Source organism: Heterodontus francisci, chromosome 4 (assembly GCF_036365525.1).
Source record: "Heterodontus francisci isolate sHetFra1 chromosome 4, sHetFra1.hap1, whole genome shotgun sequence".
NCBI classification, from domain to species: Eukaryota; Metazoa; Chordata; class Chondrichthyes; order Heterodontiformes; family Heterodontidae; genus Heterodontus; species Heterodontus francisci.
In genome coordinates, this window is record NC_090374.1 from 139,239,120 (window position 1) to 139,259,739 (window position 20,620).

A 20,620-nucleotide genomic window follows, 5' to 3' on the forward strand; every position below is an offset into this window, starting at 1 on the left:
ACTCTGAGTGCAATAGCAAGGTAAGACCGGGAAACTTTCGTGTACATCGGCATGGGCTGACTAATGTAAATGAGATTAGTGGCAATGCAATGGGTGCATGGTGAAACTCATCGAGAAACATGAGGAGATTCGGGGAAGCCATTTTTTAGGCATAAAATAGCCAATATCAACTTGACCATGAGCTTCCTTGCTATAAAACTTTCCTATTCTGTTCCAGCACCACTAGTGCATGGAATCAACAAGGAAATTTTACCCCTTATTGTTCTTTTGATTGTTATTCTAGTAGACCCCCATCGCAAACTCCATTCCCTTGCCATTGACTCCATTTTTCTCCCTGGCAGTTGTCTGAGGCTGAACCAGTATGTTTGCAAACTTGGTGTTATATTTGACCCCAGGGTGAGTTTCCTACCATCACTAAGATCGCCTAGTTCCATCTCTGTAACATCGCTCAACCTCAACGCTCTTGCCTCAGCTTACCTGCTGCTGAAATCCTCATCTATGCTTTTGTGACCTCTAGATTCGACTATTCCAATGCACTTCGAGCCGGCCTTCCTCGTTCTACCTTCTGAAAACTTGAGGTCATTCAAAACTCTCCTGCCCATGTCCTAACTCACACCAAGTCCTATTCACCCATTTCCCGTGTACTCAATGACCTACATTGGTTCCTAGTTAAGCATTGCCCCAATTTTAAAATTCTCAACCTTGTTTTTAAATCCCTCCATGGCCCCCTTCCCTATCTCTGTAATCTCCTCCATCTTTACAGGCCCCTGCTCTCCACCAATTCTGGTCGCTTGAGCATTCCTGATTTTAATTGCTCCGCTATTGGCAGCTATGCTTTCAGCTGCTTAGCCCTAAACTCTGGAATTCACTCCCTAAATGTCTCTGCCGCTCTTTCTTCCTTTCAGACACTCCTTAAATCCTATCACTTCGGCCAAACTTTTGTTCATCTGCACTAATATCTCAATATGTGGCTTGGTTTCAAATTTTGTTTGATAACACTTGTAAAGTGCCTTCACCTTTGTGGAAGGTGACTGTGAGGCATGAGTGCAAGAGGGCAACAGGCTGAGGGTGAGTGTGAGTATTGGCTGCTCAGATGGGGATGTGAGGTGGCTGCAGAGAGAGGAATGAGTGGAGCTGCAAGCTGCTGTTCTGAGGAGTGCTGTGCAGGAGAATGGTGGGAAAATCAGAGTGTGGAGCTTGACATCTGAAAGCGTTACGCTACTCACCTGTCATGCCATCCTGATGTCCTGAATCCTCTTGGTGTCCTGTCTCCAGGCTGGAGGGATCACACTTCTGCTCTGACTTCCTTGACTACATATATCCATGTCTGCTTGGTTGGAGAGGCTGTTCTCTTCCTTTTGACCTTGGGAATCATCAGCTCAATGCAGTCCCTCAGGGAGGGATGGGGTGGTCAGTCCGGGATTGTGGGAAGGAAGTGGGGGAGGGTTGACCAGGGGGTTGAAGATGAAGGGGGCGATTAGAGAGGTTTGATCTGGTGGGGTCAATTGGGGTGGGGAGTTGATCAGAGGGGGTTTGATCGGTGGGGTCATTCAGTGGGGGTGGGGGTTGATTAGAGGGTCGGTCGATCTAAGAGGGGATCAATGGGGGTGGTCAATCGGGTGGGTTGCTGATCCCAGTGGGGTTTGGGATCACAGGCCTCGAAGAGAGAAGGATCAGAGTTGAAGGCCAGGAGGGGGGATTGGAGACCTCGTGGTTGGCGAGGGCGGTTTCAGGGGGCAGGAGGTTGGGGGAGGTCAGAGGCCTTGTGGTGGAATCAATGGCCTGGGGGTGGAGGAAAGCTGTTGGGGGCTGCCTGATCCCAGAGGTCCCTCAGGCATGCAGCTGGATCCAGGAAGGTAGATGTGAAGGCATCTGAAGCCTTCTGAATTCACCAGGTCCTCACCTTAGTGAAGCTGGCCCGTTTTCTAATGTATGGAAAATCCGGCTGACAGCCGTTAAAGTTGAAAACCTGAATGACAAGAAGTCTCGAAGCCTCATTATCATATTTTAAGTTCCAACCCACCTCCTAGGAGCAGGCTGGTTGCCTGTCCACGTTTGGCCTCAGTTAAAGCCAGAAATGGGCGGGTCGATGGCGAAATTGGGTCAGGAAACAGTATTTTAATATTTTAACAACCCACCTCCTTTTTGGATTAAAACTCCCTCTCCCCCAATGTGTCCATGATGGCTATTGGATCAAACCCATTTATTTCTATCTGTGCTATTTATTACTTCATGCATTTTGTTGTGAATGCTTTGCACATTTAATTATAGTCCCTTTAGCTTTAACTTTTTTCCTATTTTTCCCTGATTGCACTATCACTAATTCTGTACTGCCTGCGTTAAGTCCTCTATCTCTATTATGCAAATCACTACTCTGCTCTGCAGCCTTGACAATTCTCTCACTGATCTTGAATTTACATTTTCCTGAATCCTCCCATACCCTGCCTTCATTAATTTAAAGCCTTATCTATCCAATTATTCAATTCTCCAGGATCTGTCTCGCAACCCAGCTTAAGTGGATGAAGGGTCGCAGACCTGAAAAATTAACTCGGTTTCTCTTTCCACAGATGCTGCTTGACCTGCTGAGTATTTCCGGCACTTTCTGTTCTCATTCCAGCTTAAGTGGAGCCCATCCCAATGGAACAGCTCTCTTTTTCCCCTGAACTGGTGCCAGTGCCCCATGAATCAAAACCATAACAACTGGATCCACCCCCAACTCCAAGTTTTTCTCTAAACATGAGGTGATGTCCTTAACCCTGGCACAGGCAACACAACCTTTGGAACTCCCGGTCACAGCTGCAGAGAACAGTATCTATTCCCCTGAATGGACTGTCCACTACCATTACATTTGTTTACACGCCGCTGTGCTGCCAGATCGGGCCTGTGGCAGACAGTGAGAGAACCAACAAGAGGTAAAAACCTACTTGATCTCGTCCTCACCAATCTACCTGCCACAGATGCATCTGTCCATGTCATTATTGGTAAGTGACCACTGTGCAGTCCTTGTGGAGACCAAGTCCTGTCTGCACACTGAGGACACCTTCCAATGTGTGTGTGGTACTACTATCATACTAAATGGGACAGATTCAGAACAGATCTGGAAGCTCTAAACTGGGCACCTATGAGGCGCTGTGGGAGATGTTGGTGTAGTGGTAAGGCCGCTGGACTAGTAATCCATAGACCCAGGTTAATGCCCTTGGGACACAGGTTCAAATCCTACCATGGCAGCTGGTGGAATTTAAAAAATCTGGAATTGAATGCTAGACACTGTAATGTTGCCATGAAACTATCATCGATTGCCATAAAAACTCATCTGGTTCTCTGATGTCCTTTAGGGAAGGAAATCTGCTGTCCTCTCCTGGTCTGGCCTACATGTGACTCCAGACCCAGAGCAATGCCCTCTGAAATGGGCTAGCAAGCCACTCAGTTGTCAAGGAAAATTAGGGATGGGCAACAAATGCTGGCCTTACCAGTGATGCCCACATCCCACAAAAAGAATTTTTAAAAATCAGCAGCAGAATTGTATTCCACCACGATCTGTAATCTCGTGGTCTGGCATATCTTTCACTCTACCATTACCATCAAGCCAGAGTACCAACCCTGGTTCAATGAGGAGTGTAGAAGCGAGTAGAACCAGGCATACCTAAAAATGAGATGCTCACCTGCTGAGGCTACAACACGGGGCTACATGCATTCTAGACAGTGGATGCATCATGCTATAGACAGAGCTAAATGATCCCACAACCAACAGATCAGATTAAAGCTCTGCGGTCCTGCCACATCCAGTCATGAGTGGTGGTTGACAATTAAACAAATAACAAGAGGAGGAGGCTCCACAAACATCCACATCCTCAATGATGACGGAGCCCAGCACATGAATGCAAAAAACAAAGCTTAAGCAACTATTTTCAGCCAGAAATGCCGAGTGCTTGACCTATCTTGGCCTCGTCGAGGTTCCCTGCATCATAGATGCCAGTCTTCAGACAATTTGATTCATTCCACATGATAAAGAAATGGCTGAAGGCACTGGATACTGCAAAGTCTATGGGCCCTGACAATATTCTGACTGTAGTATTTCAGGACTAGCTGCGTCCCCTAGCCAAGCTGTTCCAGTACAGCTACAACACTGGTATCTACCCGACAATGTGGAAAATTGCCCAGGTGTGTCCTGTCGATATGAAACAGGACAAATCCAATCCAGCCAATTACCACCCCATCAGTCTACTCTCAATCATAAGCAAAGTGATGAAAAATATCATTGACAATGCTATCAAGCAGCACTCAGTAATCACCTGTTTATCGATGCTCAGTTTGAATTCCACCAGAGCCACTCGGCTCCAGACCTCATTACGGCCTTGGTCCAAACATGGACAAAAGAACTGAATTCAAGAGGTGAGGTGAGAGTAACTGCCCTTGATTTCAAGGCAGCATTTGACCGGGTGTGGCATCAAAGAGCAAAATTGAAGCCAATGATAATCAGAGAAAACTCTCCACTGGTTGGAGACATAACTGGCACAAAAGAAGATGGTTGTGGTTGTTGGAGGCTAATCATGTCAGCCCAGGACATCACTCAGGGTAGTATCCTAGGCCCATCCATCTTCAGCTGATTCATCAATGTTCTTCCCTCCAACATGAAGCATGAAGTAGGGATGTTCACTGATGATTGCACAGTGTTCAATACCATTTGCAACTCCTCAGATACAGAAGCAGTCCGCCACATGCAGCAAGACCTGGACAACATTCTGGTTTGGGCTGATAAGTAGCAAGTAACATTTGTGCCACATAAGTCCCAGGCAATGACCATCTCCAAGAAGAAGAATCTAACCATCTCTGCTTGATTTTCAACGGCATTACCATCACTGAATTTCCCCACCTTCAACATTCTGAGGGTTACCATTAACCAGAAACGTCACTGGATGAGCCATATAAATAAATACTAGGGCTACAAGAGCAAGTCAGAGGCTGGGAATTCTGTGGCAAGTAACTCACCTCCTGTCTCCCCAAAGCCTGTCCACCATCTAAAAGGCACAAGTCAGGAGTGTGATAGAATACTCTCCATTTGTTTGGATGAGTGCGGCTCCAACAACACTCAAGAAGCTCAACACCATTCAGGACAAAGCAGCCCACTTGCTTGGCACCCCCATCCATCACCTTCAACATTCACTCCCTCCACCACCAACACACAGTGGCAGCAGTAACATCTCCAAGATGCACTGCAGTAACTCACCAAGGCTCCTTAGACAGCACCTTCCAAACCGGCGACCTCTACCACCTAGGACAAGGGCAGCAGATGCATGGGAACACCATCACCTGCAAATTCCCCTCCAAGTCACACACCATCCTGACTTGGAACTATATCGCTGTTCCTTCAGTGTCACTGGGTCAAAATGCTGGAACTCCCTTCCTAACAGCACTGTGGATGTACCTACACCCCAAGGACAGCGGAGGTTCAAGAAGGCAGCTCATCACCACCTTCTCAAGGGCAATTAGGGATGGGCAATAAATGCTGCCCTAGTCAGTGACACCCACATCCCAGGAACAAATAAACCAAAAAAAAAAACTTTGAAACTAAAAAAGGAAAAGTTGGAAAGCCCAGAAAAAAGATTAATCAAAAACATTGTACCAGTGGCACTTTTCATGTTAAAATTTATTTTATGAATATACAAATAATTGCACTCTTATACAAATCCATGTTGATTGATCTATTTTGATTCTATTTTAAATGTAACATTCAAATAATTTAACAGTGTAAATAAAAACCCAAATTACAAATAAGCAATAAAAACTAACAATTAATGCTACTTTTTTTTAAAGCTTGTTACATTCGAAATTCATCTGGCTTGTCTTGTAGGTGAACATTTGTTATTCTGGACTGGCTACATTAATCATAATTATAAAGCGAATGTCTGTTAAATACTTTTTGATCTGTCCTACCCTTCAAAAATGTGTGCTGCTTCCGCAAAATAGTGACATTTTGAGAGACAGACGCATACACTATTATAATTCTAACGTAATAAACAGGAAATAAAAAAACACAACAGAATACCATTATTTGAGAAAATAAGGCAAGCAATTAAAAAGATACAAAAGCAGGAAAGGTCAATTTTTAAAAATCCTTTTACCATATTAAAATTGCGTTAGCAACCTATATTGGCTATTTCAAGTATAAATAGTCAAACTTTATTAAAATAGAAAAACAAAACATTTGCCATCCAAACTTTGACTTCCAATGTTATATTCATGTACAAGTTAATGGCCAAGTATAATGCAAATAAGAAAATTTAATGACAATGGTCCCAACTCACCAAGGCTCTTTAGACAGCAGCTTCCAAACCCACAACCTCTACCACCTAGAAGGACAAGGACAGCTGATGCATGGGAACACCACTATCTGCAAGCTCCCCTCCAAACCACCACACCATCCTGACTTGGAACGATATCGGTGTTCCTTCACTGTCGCTCAGTCAGAATCCTGGAACTCCCTTCCTAACAGCACTGCTGGTGTATCTACACCCCAAGGTCTGCAGCGGTTCAAGAAGGCAGCTCACCTCTACCTTCTCAAGGTCAATTAGGGATGGCCAAGAAATGTTGGCCCAGCCAGCAATGCCCACATCCCCCACACAAATAAAAAAAAAAGAAAAAAATTCTGGGAGCTCTGCTCTGCCATAGTGTTAGAGAACAAAATTCCCAGCCATCCATGGAGTTTATTGGGGACATGAGCATATGTGATTTTGGATATCAATGCCTGTAAGGGGACTTCAATAGCACATATCCTGAAATGTGCTTGCTGTCAAGCTGAGTTAAAATGGTTTGTCTACATCAGCCACTGATTACTTATCTTGTGCCCTGCTTTTTGCAATTTGGAGCCAATGCAAAAAGAGGGAAAAAGAAAGACATAAATTTTGTCGTACTTTAACTTTTCATTCAACATTTTTCTTTGTCATTTTGGAATATCTTCTCATTACAGAAACAAAAAGTTACTTCCAACATTTTCAAGGCATTAATGATAGTCAGTGGCAATTCAGCTTCACAGTGTGACAGAAACCCATAAATAAATGGGCCAAAGTATACAGTATTTTATAGAGAAACTTGGGCTAGAATGATTAAAATATAATGGAAAATTGCCAATTTTATTTGTGAAGCACATTTTTTTTTTGCAATTTCTGCTGATGTGCCCTTTTCTTTAAAACAAATGTTTTGTTTTGGTACAGCATTTGACCTTATGCATCTCCAGAACAGTTTTTTTTGACAAAGATTTCAATAGTTTTCCAGATTTGTTATGATGTGAATTTCTATGGCTGACAATGTGGTTCTGGCTGCACAGCAGCAGGATATCTGCAGGGCAAACAGCTGACCTTGCAGTGTAAAGCCAGATAATTTAAAAAGATTTTATGGCACCTAGCTCTTCATATGCACTGTAAAGCAGGTTGGATGATGGTGCACAATCTTGCAATTGGAAAAATTATAGGGATGTGGCCACAAAGATAAAAAGTTCACTGCAAGGCAGAATATTTTAAAAAAATTATCTTTATATGTATATAGTTAAAATATTTTTATGTTTTAAAAATATATATTTATAGATTTTCCAAAGTCCGTAGCTCTGTTTTTAACCTAGCCTACACAGAATGGGGCATGTTCAGGTCAGGCACCCAACTTACACTCTGCCTGATTTCCTTTGATGGAGCTGAAACTCATGCAGGATGTAAATTGAGCATCTGACTTTAACCAGGCCTGTTCTTGGCAGGTGAGTTAGGTTAAAATCAGAGCAGCTATGTGGGATGAATGATTAGAGTAGCAGAGTGCCAAAAAAACTTAAGAGTCAAAAAAATTGACAATTCAAAACATAAAGTTAAAATCTGAAAGAGAGTCGATAAGCGAGTTGTGGAGCAGTGCAGACTTTGAGCTCCTGTTTGATGTTTTATAAAGTTAGCATACTTCTGTAAAAGATGACTGTGAAGAGGGTATTCAAGAGCACTCTTTCCATTAGATAGCAGAGAAGCATGCTGGATAGAGGATGGCAAGCAGGCTGATTGTGTACAGCTTCTTCAAGGTGTTGGAACAGATGTGGAAGAAGATAGTATACTATAAGACACCTGGCAATGTTAAATTACCCAACAGTACCTGCACCAGTTTGATGGTACACCATGTCACAAAATGTTGCCTTTCAACCTGCTTCACATGGATCACTTGCCCAAGTCAAGTCCTCAAACAAACTTACAACTCGTTTGTTGCATCTCAGGTTACACATTTCAGCTGCAACTTACAATAGAAACTGCCATGCTCAAATTTTCTAAGAGTGTTATACATCAAACCTCTTTACATCACTGACATCTGATAGGTTGAGAAATGCAGCAGCATGGTGACATTGGGCACCCTGCCATGCTGTTGTATTGGAAAGGTAAGAAAACGCGGGTCTGTTTTATCTGTAAGCAACACATTATTGTTAGCAGGAGCCACAAACACAAGAATTGTCCTATGTTGGTATTTGCCTGCAAACAGCAAAACAGGCTACCTGCCAACCCACAGGAAGTTGAGGCTGTTTTTTTTAAGACATTGACAGGTGCCAAGGTCTGCAGTCTATGACCTGCTGATCAATAGCAACCTTCTTTCAGCTTTTACAACCTAAAACACAAAATACTCTAACTGAGGTACTTTAAAAATAAATTTATCTTGAATTGTTAAAAAAATGTTTTCCCCACTGACCTGACATCGATTAAGCTGGAGGACAATGAAAATGGAGTGGGGGATTTACTCACTCGCTTCCGACTCCTGTCCGGCCAACTGTAATTTTAAATTCCAAGTGGCAAGGACACCTGCTGAAAGTTGGCAGGTTCCTTTTTCCAATATGCAACTCCGGTTCAGATGATGTCATCTCCAGTTTGCTATTTTTACCTGAGACCTGAGTGGGGCAACGTGCCAGTCAACCCAAAGTTGCTGGGATCACAATTCAGGGCCAGGAATATTTAGGTAAATGTAAATCTTTTACAGATTTCCTTATGAGCCAGGAGGAGCTGGTCCCACAAGGAAACCTCAGGTATCCCTCTGCACAAACTGGTTCCCTTCACAAGCCCACTGATCCACTTAAATCGCATCAGGAACCGTTCCCCTGGATCCCCAGCAGCCGCCTCCTGGCCATTTGACTTTAATAGACTGCTACATCCCACTGACGTCACAGCCATTTTGGTTGTTAAGTGGCATTCAAATGAGGTCCAGCTGTTGACTTCAGGTGAGCCTCCCTGGTGATGCTCCTGAATGGAACAGTTGCACACGAGGCCACATTCCTGCCTGGGAAGAAAAATCAACTGCAATTTTCCCCTAAAAACATTGAAAAATAAAAAAAACCCAGAGATTTGGTCACTTTAACAACTTCTTTACGTATGGGACTTCTCTTGCTCATATTCCAAATAGATGTTGAAGAAAAGAAGTATAAAGCAAGCACAAATAATGGATTACAACAACATAAGAATGACAGATGCTATGTACTCTTTTAAATGAGTTTTGCAAGATATCTGGGGCCTTCATGGGGTTTTCTCATGACTTGCGTACAAACCTCGGGCTTGATTTTACGTTGGGCGGACAGGAGCTGGCCACCGACGTAAAAGTCAGTGGCGAACCCGCTTCTGCCTGGCCTGGGGATTGTCCCGCATTTTACGGGTTCCCAGGCTTTAATTATTCCGAGGCGGGACTTCACCCGCTTGAGAGAAGTCCCGCCTCATTGAGCAGCCGGCCAATCATCGGGCCGGCAGCTTAGTTCCAGCAGCGCCACTGGAAGCGGTGGCCACTGCTGGGACTGCAGCCCAGCCAGGATGTGGAGCCAGGAGTGCAGCTAAGTTTGGTTTGCCTCGCCGGAGGTAATCGGTCGGGCCCCGGCGAGGCAAGGGTGGTCGTTTGACGGGAAGGCAGGGTGTCTTGGATCCTGGGGGTGGTTGGGGAAGTGGGGGAGGCCCTCAATCGGGCACTCTGTGCCCGTTTGTCAGGGCCCATCCCCGCTTTCACTGGGCGGCCTTTCCCGGCTCCAGGATGCCCGTTTGCCATGGGTAAAATCCCGGAGCGGGTGAGGAAGACCTCCTGGAGCCTCCCGCTCCATTTTACGCTACTCCCCCACCACCATCTGGCTCGCTGGGGTGTCGTAAAATTCCGTCCCTCATCTCCAGAGGCTCTTCTCTATGCACAGTGGGAGAACAGCAAGATTCAGACTAATGTCCTAGGTAATGCAGCAAGCCAGCGCTTGCAGCACTGCGCCACTACTGGAGCTAAGGAGCACATTATTGGATCCAGGTCCTCAACATCCATCCATATGACCTCTTTGCTGCACCCCGACCTTGAGACTGCTCTTATATTTCAGGCTATAACATCTCAATACTAAACACAGTATTCTAATTATTGCACTTGACTCCTAATGTGGCTTGTATTATCTCAAACTACAGAAAGTGTGGTAGGACATAGAAGATGTTTCATTTTCAGTATATATAACAAATACTTTCAATGAAATACTTGGAGAACAAAATTTTGTGGTCTCCTAGAAATGGCACCTTTCTTCAATGGTGAAGAGGGAGGTGGTATACATTTGACGTTACAGTTCAGCTAAATTAACCTAACTAGTAATGCAAAATTTAAATGTTATTGTTTAAAATTTCAACATTCTGCCTTGCAGTACAACATTCAGAGAGAAACTAGGACTGAGATAACAAAAATTGGACAGTCAGCTTTTCAGCTAACTGCGGATGCTGTAAATTACTTAAGGACCAGGGAAAGATATTCTTAGCTATTGATACTGATGTGAATTAAATGAGCTACCCATACCATTCCTTGTCTGACAGTCTATAAATAAGCATGGAATGCATGCCCTTGTGTTAAGGAGAACTGCCTAATAAGAAGAGCTATGCATTAAACTTGGCACATTAAATCAGCAAATCATTTAGTTTGAAAGGACTTTGTATTGAGTGGCCCCTTGAGCAGTGCTGAGCTGACAATCTACTGCTAGTATAGTCTTCTGTCTTCCATCAAATAACATTAATCAGCAATTGGCCCTTTGGAGGACATGAAACAATTTTCTCCTGTGTTGGTAGATCATTAAATTGCACTTCTTGAAACTGCACATTGATACAGTTTATGCTTTAATCCAAAGTAATTAATTGAGCAAACCAAAAATCAGTTAAAGAATCCATTTGATAAAAAAGCAAGCCAGTCAGCAACAATATAGTGCACCAGTGTACTGCAATGGTCTTTACATTACTAACACCAGCTATGTCTGAATAATTATGTTAAATAGCAGATGAATTACATTACACATTGTTGACAAGTTTATTCTTGTTTTATTTGTCCAAGTACTGTAGCGCCAGTAGAATCCAGGAAGACCTCTTGTTGATAGGAGTTGTGCACAGCACGCAGTCTAAACAATTAAATAGTAAGTTTTATATTAAATGATGAAGATTTTTATCTCAAGGAAAAATCACCTGCACACAACTATTTCACTTGCATTAAAAAGTCAGTTTGCTTATCTGTAAAGTCTGCTACATAAAAACTCATAATAGTGAAATGTATATAAAAAAGATAAATTAAAGATCTAAAGAACACTCAAACAGCAAAGAGCTTTCTTTAAAATGCTATAATTAAAATAATAAACCTAGAAATATCTGACAGAAAATAGCTAATCTTGTATGATAAGTGCCGGTTTCTTTCTAGGTCTGAATTATTTATTTATTATTTTGCTTATGCAGACTTGACATACAATTCTAGCCATTTTACAGCATTGTTATCACCAGCATGAAAAATATAGAGATAGTTTAGTTAGTGAGCATGATTCATGAACATGGGACATGGTGTGTATTTGTCCACAAGGTCATTTGTTGTCATCATGAAGGCCCATAGGTGAAGATTTGAGGTGCACTGTCTCAGACCAGGTCGAAAGCAGTTGAAAAGTGCCCAACTATGACCTGGCCAGCTGAATCCTGGTTGATGGACTGTAAGGTCAGAAATGATTTGATGAGTTTAGCAGCATCTGCTGTCCAGTCTTCACGCCAATAAGTTGATAAGGAAAAGTAAAAGGAATCAGGAAAGGTTGACTATATTGGGTGTCTTGAAGAGAGCTGAGCTGTTGGTGGACAGAACAAATTAGAGTGAATTGGCAACATGATTTAGTCACAAAGTCTATTCAGCAATTTTGCTACCACATCTGAATGATGAAGAAATGGAGGAGCTGTGTTGCAGGAGACTACTATCCATGGGAGTGGAGAAGGGCAAAATGTGACTGACAAGGTGCATAGTAGCATACAAATGACTATCCACCAGCTTAGTGTGAGGTTAGCAGCCCAAACGGAAGTACAAAATTCCACAAATGAATTGCAGAGCAAATGAGTGTAAACTGGAGATATTTACCCCAGGCAGAGCTGGCAAGATTGGTGAATAGTTTGAGTTCCATCAGGGCCACTCAGCTCCTGACCTCATTAAAGCCTTGGTTCAAACATGGACAAAAGAGAACTCAAGAGGTCAGGTGAGAGTGACTGCCCTGGACATCAAGGAAGCATTTGACCAAGTATGGCAAAACTGGAGTCAATGGGAATCAGGGGGAAAACCTTGCGCAAAGGAAGATGGTTGTGGTTGTTGGAGGTCAATCATCTCAGCTCCAGGGCATCACCAAAGGAGTTCCTCAGGGTAGATTCCTAGGCCTAACCATCTTCAGCTGCTTCATCAATGACCTTCCTTCAAACATAGTGGCGCAGTGGTTAGCACCGCAGCCTCACAGCTCCAGTGACCCGGGTTCAGTTCTGGGTACTGCCTGTGCGGAGTTTGCAAGTTCTCCCTGTGACTGTGTGGGTTTCCGCCGGGTGCTCTGGTTTCCTCCCACAGCCAAAGACTTGCAGGATGATAGGTAAATTGGCCATTGTAAATTGCCCCTAGTGTAGGTAGGTGGTAGGAGAAAAAAGGGAAAGTGGGGATGTGGAAGGGAATATCGGATTAATGTAGGATTAGTATAAATGGGTGGTTGATGGTCAGCACAGACCCAGTGGGCCGAAGGGCCTGTTTCAGTGCTGTATCTCTCTATGACTCTATAAGGTCAGATGTGGAGATGTTCACTGATGATTGCACTATGTACAGCACCATTCGTGACTCCTCAGATACTGAAGCAGTCCTTATAGAAATGCAGCAAGACATGGACAATATCCAGGATTGGGCTGATAGGTGGCAGGGAACATTCGTGCCACACAAGTGCCAGGCAATGACCATCTCCAACAAAAGAGAATCTAACCATCTCCACTTGACATTCAATGGCATTACGATCACTGAATGCCCCACTATCAACATCCTTGGGGTTACCATTGACCAGATACTGAACTGGAGTAGCCATATAAATACCATGACTACAAGTGCAGGTCAGAGGCTAGGAATCCTGTGGTGAGTAACTCACCTCCTGACTCCCCAAAGCCTGTCCACAAGGCACGTCAGGAGTGTGATGGAATACTCTCCACTTGCTTGGATGGGTGCAGCTCCAACAATACTCAAGAAGCTCAACATCATCCAGGACAAAGTACCTGCTTGATTGACACCCCATCTACAAACATTCACTCCCTCCACCACCGACGCACAGTGGCAGCAGTACGTACTATCTGCAAGATGCACTGAAGTAATGCACCAAGGCTCTTTAGACAACATCTTCCAAACCCTCGACCTCTACCACCTAGAAGGACAAGGGCAGTAAATGCATGGGAACATCACCACCTGTAAGTTCTCCTCCAAGTCACACACCATCCTGACTTGGAACTATATCACCATTCCTTCACTGTCGCTGGGTCAAAATCCTGGAATTTCTTTCCTAACAGCACTGTGGGTGTACCTACACCACATGGACTGCAGCAGTTCAAGAAGGCAGCTCACCACCAACTTCTCAAGGGCAACTAGGGATGGACAATAAATGCTGGGCTAGTCAGCGATGCTCACATCCCATGAATGAATACAAAAAAGGTTATTTTAGGGTTAGTATATATACTGCAGACATAAAGCTGTGAATCATCTATCAGTCTTGATGTCAAGAGTGATTTGCCTTGAGACATTTGTGATGGTTTTGTCTCAGGAACACTGTTCTTAAATTAAATTAAGAGATCGCCAGTGTCGAGGGCACTGACTTATTTATGTTGTCCAGGAAAGAATCGCTCTTGTAGAACCTATCCAGGAGAATTGCTTGTCATTCCAGAGTTAAATCTACAGAAAAGTTAATCAGATTTGGCAAAAAGCTATGTAATTCTTGGAAGACAAGCACCTCAAACATTGGCTCTAATCATTTACCACTGTGAAGGCCTATGGCCATTTTAAACAGAGCTTGATGCGAGGAGAAATCTGAAATGTGTTCTGCATAATTTTGAGGCAAAATTTGACAAAGTAAAAGGGCATGCCTAATTTTGGAAAGAAACCAAAAAACACTTTCCACGTGGGAAATGTTATCAGAAGTATCCAACTGTGGGAGGAAAATCTAATGCATCATCTGTATGGCAATCAAAGTTACATGCATGGCAGCTATCATCATCCCAATCAAAAGTTTTTTTAAAACTGATTTCACCCTCAACGATTCTCCCTGTTGTCAACCTTTGTTCTTGCATCCTCCACATACTTTTGCAGTATGCAGAAGATGCTAGAATAAAGCAGAACATCTATCCATCGAAATGACATTTGTGTATAATTTGCATGGGTGTTGTCTCACGGTAAATTAGTAGAACCCCAAGAGTAATGGCATTTTTCCAGGAATTCAAACGATCGCTTGCCAAAATTTTAGCAATCAGGAGAACCCCACAGAACCTCAAGGCTTTGTTTTTTTCAGATGGAAAAGGAAGTAGGTTCAAAAATGCATTCGGACGTGATCTCACCTTCTTCCTCCAACTCCAACCTCAACTTCAATGTGTGCACTGAAAAACTACTGTTAATGAAACTTAAAGGATTAAATTACGAGGGCAGGTTGTCTATACTTGGCTTATATTCCCTTGAGTTTAGCAGTTTGAGGGAGGATTTAATCAAGGTTTTTAAAATGGCAAAGGGTTTCAATAGGGTAGGTATAGAGAAATTATTTCCCTGGTGGGAAGCCAGAACAGGGGAAAATAATCTTAAAATTAGAATTATTGGGTGATCCTGCCCTGGTAGTGTAGGTGTGGACTGTGAGTGAGTGACTCTATCCAGCAGTGTAGGTGTGACTTGTGAGTATCCAGCCCCTGTAATGTTAGTGTGAACTGCGAGTGAGTGATAATGCCCTGGCAGTATGCGTAGTTAATGAGCTGATGTTTATAGAAAGAAATAATTTGGAGATGTTGTGCAGCAAACATCTTCTTGACTGTATCCTGCATAACAATAAAGTACTTAACAGGCATTGTGATAGAAATTGGTATGCATTTTGCCTGTCTTTTGGGTGTAAAAATGGTATATCGTTTACCAATTTCTGGACATGAGGTCCTGATCCCAGTTTGTTATGGCAGCCCATGCTGCTAGTCCCTGGTGGCTGCTTGAAAGTTGTATTAACCAAAGTTAATATGTAAAGAAGTGTCCAGTCACAGGACCTTCCTGCCACCAGTGGGAGCCCTACACTGTGCAAGCTGACAAGTTTTTGTTTGTTTCCACAGTGGCCTAAAACAATGGTCCTTGAATGAACTCCTGGAGGCCACAGAGGAAACACAAAGGCCAAGTTTTAAAATCTCCCTGAATGTGGAGCCAGGAGGATCAGGACTACTGTCATCTAGCTCTGCTCACCACCCTTATAATCTCCTACCCACAACCCAAACTTATCATAGGCCTTCAGCTGGTATCTGAGCAGGCCAATATTTTTATCTTTGTGACAGGAAAGTACCTCTAGGGTGCGATTAGTGATTACAGTATGCAAGTCCTCTTCTGATGGTGCAAGAGGATCAATATCATGTGTCCTCTTGCCCATCATTTAAGTGTGGTGGTTGTTACCACTGCTTGCTTCACACCTGAAAAATTGCACAAATGAATTTCTCAGCCATTGTTCAATGTAGATGATTTTCAGGAGTTGAGTAGCAGTGCTTATGTTCATTTTGTAAAAGAGATTTACATCGAATACATCAGATAACTTAGTGGGAGTCCTATGCATTGTCTGATTGATGTATGTAAATAACTTATAACAGTCATGATAGAGAAGAAGCCCATTGGTCAGATGGGTAAAGAACTATACTGCCACCAGGTATAGTTGAAAGGACGAGTGGATGACCAGTGTCCAGACCTCCACCAACTTACAGTCAAGAGGGTGGGCAGATGACCGGTGCATGGTCCTCCATCAACTATGGCTGTAAGGGCAGCTAGGTAACCCATGTCCAGCCCCCCACCATCTTTGGGATGAGAGGTTAAACCAAGATGTTCTCTCAGGTAGACATAAAAGATCCTGTGACACTATTTGAAGAAGAGCAAGAGACTTCTGTTGTGATTGACAATAAATAACAATCATTTCACATAACTAAAACAGATTATTTGGCTATTTATCTCATTGCTGTTTGTGGGTTCTTGCGGTGTTGAAATGGTGGCCGTGTTTCTCAACATTAGAACTGTTTCTATACTACATAGGCTGTGAAGCACTTTAGACATCCCGAGGTTTTGAAAGTTGCCTTATAAATGCAAGTTATTTTTTTCTTAGTATATTATCAATGCTTTGTGGCAACAGTGCCAATTATCATGTATCTATATTTGACAGCTAGATCTAAAGCACATCAACAATATATATTTATGTATTTAACATAGAAAAAACATCTCAAGGCATTTCACAGAGGCATAACAAAAAAAAATGGACACTGAGGCAAAGGAGATGTGAAGAAGAAAGACCATTAGCTTAGTCAAATAAGTGGGTTTAAAGGAGAATCTTAAAGGAAGAGAGGGAGGTGGAAGGATTTAAGGAGGGAATTGCAGAGTATGGGACAATGGTGGTGCAAGGAAGAAGGGATGCACAAGAGGCTGCAGTCAGAAAAAGTGAAATTTTGGAGGACATTGTAGTACTGTGGGAGGTTGCAGAGATAGGGAAAACAATACTATGGAGAGAATTAAACACAAAGATGAGAATCTTAAATTTGAGGCTTTGGAGGATCAGAAGACAATGTAGGTCATCGAGGATAGAAATAATGGGCAGGCAGGATTTAGTGTAGGATAAAGAGTGAAGATCAGAATTTTGGCTGAGCCGACATTTATGTAATGTGAAGGATAGGAGGCTAGCCAGGAGACTATTGAAACAGTCATTGGGATGTGACAAAGATATAGAGCAGCATTGCTACTATTATCCTGCATATTAATAGATACCAAATATTCTGAGTCAATAATGCTAGTGAAGATCCTTCCAATGAGGTAGAGATCCTGACAGTGGCAACTGTCAACTCTGCCATACATTCAAGAGTAAACAGTCATGAAGTATTGAGGTAGATTTTCGTCTTCACTAGCTGGACAGTAATCTGGCAGCGTGGATCGCCCATTTTTTATACAGCCTGCTCAATTTTCATTCCGTAATTTCATCAGATTATTCTCTTCTGTAAGAATTTCTGGCCGTGCAATTCAACACAAAAATCAACATTGTCCTCTTCATTTCATTGAATCTTTTTTTGAGTTTCTTGCCATATCCTTTCTTGTGCCAAATATTGCCACCTTCTGGTCAATGGTCTTCTCTCAATTGTTCCCTAATGAAAGGCATCTTGATCTTTTTCTGTGGCCTTTGTCCGTGTTTTCCTAATCAGCTGTAATGTTCTTATTCCTACCAGTTCACCACCTTATTACCTGCTTGCTTAGATACTTAGCTGTAAACATTTCAGCTTTGTTTTGATCAGGCATCTTAACTTATTGCCATAATTAAGATACTACAGTTTAAAATTTGTAGTTAGGCAATATGTGAGGGCAGCTGCAGCTACATATCTATAATGCCTTAATGGTCTGAGCTGGGATATTGTGCCTGTCAATTCTAATTATTGCATTTACTTCTGTTTTCATTATTAAATCACATACTAGATTAGAAACATTACAAGAAACATACCTTTCCTTATTTGCAAAAGTTGTTTTTTCTCTCACGTGGTCTGATATGAGCATGGTGAGCAGGAGAAATTAATATTCCTCTAAGGGCCAAATCAATTTCACAATCATTAACAAAAATATCTTGCTTGCTAGATTCCTTACAACTACTATGTGACAAACAAAACATTACTTCCTACTATTACAGATTTAATTATTGTGTCCTTAACAATGTTTATAATAGGTATAAACATATTTGTTTTCCTCAGGCAAGATCCGATTTGTATTTGGTGAGATGATTTAGTGTACCTTGGTTAACAAGAGTGACCATGGTTTAATTAAATAATGGGCTGAATAATTTAAAAATTCTCACCCTTATTTTCAAATCCCTACATGGCCTCGCCCCTCCATATCTCTGGAATTTCCTCCAGTCCACAACCCTTCCAGATATCTGCGCTCATTTAATTCTGGACTCCTGAGCATCCCTGATTTTAATCGCTCCACCACTGGTTGCTCCGCCTTCAGCAGCCTAGGCCCTAAGCTCTGGAATTCCCCCCCACCTTCACCTCTCTTCCTCTCCACCTTGCTTTCCTCCTTTAAGACTTTCCTTAAAATCTACCTCTTTGACCAAGCTTTTGGTCATCTGACCTAATATTTCCTTATGTGGTTCAGTGTCATACTTTGCTTTATTTTGTCTTATAATGTTTCTGCGAAGCACCTTGGGATGTTTTATTACATTAAAGGCGCTATACAAATATAAGTTGTTATTGTTGCTGTTGTTGATTCTTGCTGGACAGATAATGGCGTATGAATGAATTAATGGCCAGGCTGGCCTGGCAAAAATGTTATCTCGCCATTAGTCCCTCCTTTAATTTTAAGAACTTGTTGGATTTGCACATTAATTGTTCATTCAACTCACCGCCGAAAGTTAGGGCTGGAATTTAACAGGGTAAAATACCTTTTTAACAATGTAATCATTGTTAATTCAACGCTAATCAACCTCTCTGTCACAGAAAGGGAACAAGTTAAATGATTCAATCTCATTCCTGCATATCGCAAATTGTTGTTCGAGCTTTTAAAAATGTCAAATGTTAATTTTTAAAAAATTATTTTCTTTCTCCTTTTTCCACTTTCTTAATCCAATCTTTCCCTCGCTTTATTTTTCTTTCTCATTCTGATTTGACTCTAATTTACCTACTCTGATTCACCTTCCTTTTTCATAGTTCCTACTTTTTTTGTAGTATATGGTTCATATTACATAATCAGGCTACTCCTCATATATGAATGATTTTGTTACTGTAAATTAGGGATTGCTTATTACTGTAATATTAGAGAGTGTTTATTCACTGCAGCTGCTACTAAATGGTTCCATAATTCTTAGGTAGTATATCTGGTGCTTCAGGTGAATAAATTAGGAATAAAGAAAACCTTTGGCTCATTGAATGCATTTCCTCCTTTCATGTTTTGGTGTTCATGTGTTCATTAAGGTAGAGGATAGGAGGCTGGATAATTGTCCACCTTAGTGTATTAAATGTTGAGAGGTCAGGAATATCAAGGTAGAATTTACTTGTAGATTGTTGCAAAACCTCTTACAGCATCACTGCACGATGTCCATTTTATGCACCATCTATCCTATATAGATTCTCGATGAGTTTGACAGTTAAATCAGAAGTAAATGGGATACTGTGCTGTGGACTCATACCACTTAAAAATTATCGGAAATTGTCCACCTTTAATCCATTTATTATAATGTATATTTACCATACATGTATAGTTGTATACTTTGATATAAATGTTACTCTAAGATTAAGACTGTATTCTCTGCTTTAGGATGTGAATATACAGTTAAATTCAGTTTTTCTACTTACCGCTGAGGCCTTTTCCTGTGCATCAATACTTGCCAGCAGATTTTGGACCCTCTCATGAATTCTATCCCAGGCCGGGTGTCTCACCGGATCAAAATAAAACCTTTAAAAAAAATACTTTTTTTAAAACAGTGACATTTCTGGTGAACCTCATCATGATTGGTCAACTTCATGAGCATTAAATGAATGGAAGTATCTTGTAGAACATATAGTAGATTTTTTCTTTACAGGCATAGAGTAAACTCATCTCATGCTCCCAGTGAGGAACTATGCTCAAAGAAAGCATGAGTCAGAAATAAGGCTATAGATTTGCATTTAAATTATGCTATCATGTCTCTCAGAAATATAAGGAATCCCATTGCATCAAGTTCCATCGTTTTTGTTGTTGGGATTTAAAACATTGCAGGTGACCAAAGAGTCCCACACTCTGTCAGTTTGAAAGCCATTGGAGCAGCTCGCTATGGAATTTTAAAAAAAGTAAGCAAAATTGAGAAATGAGCACAGTGTCTGTAAAGTCAGAGTTCAGCTGATCCTGGCAAACCACAAGGCCTTTTTTATCCCATCATATGTTACAGAAAATTTATTGGGAGTGGTAATAATGGAATTGTTGATATGTGTCATCATCCTGTCACTACATCAAGTAGAAACTAGAATGGCAACCCAACAAAAATAAATCTCATTCCAATTTCTGCTCTCATCTTCATTTCCTTGTTGTCATTAAATCCAATAAGACTTCAAATACCAAGGAAATTTGGGGCTTAATTAAGCCTGTAAGAGAA

The 20,620-nt window shown here is 41.9% G+C and overlaps 1 protein-coding gene across 5 annotated transcripts in view; it reads right to left on the reverse strand.

Moving 5' to 3' along the window:
- Positions 1-5,679: 5,679 nt before the first annotated feature.
- Positions 5,680-20,620, reverse strand: part of spata6l (spermatogenesis associated 6-like) — a 148,145-nt gene continuing 133,204 nt past the window's right edge. For 2 of the 5 annotated variants that reach the window (XM_068030245.1, XM_068030244.1), the window contains 2 exons: positions 19,845-19,944; positions 5,680-11,392 (listed from right to left, as the gene is read on the reverse strand). In XM_068030245.1, coding sequence (XP_067886346.1) covers positions 11,246-11,392; positions 19,845-19,944 — 247 coding nt within the window. In that variant the 3' untranslated portion in view covers positions 5,680-11,245. Of the gene's footprint in view, positions 11,393-11,675; positions 12,095-18,001; positions 18,081-19,844; positions 19,945-20,620 lie in introns of those variants that run through there. The other 3 variants (XM_068030247.1, XM_068030248.1, XM_068030246.1) reach the window with 3 other exon arrangements.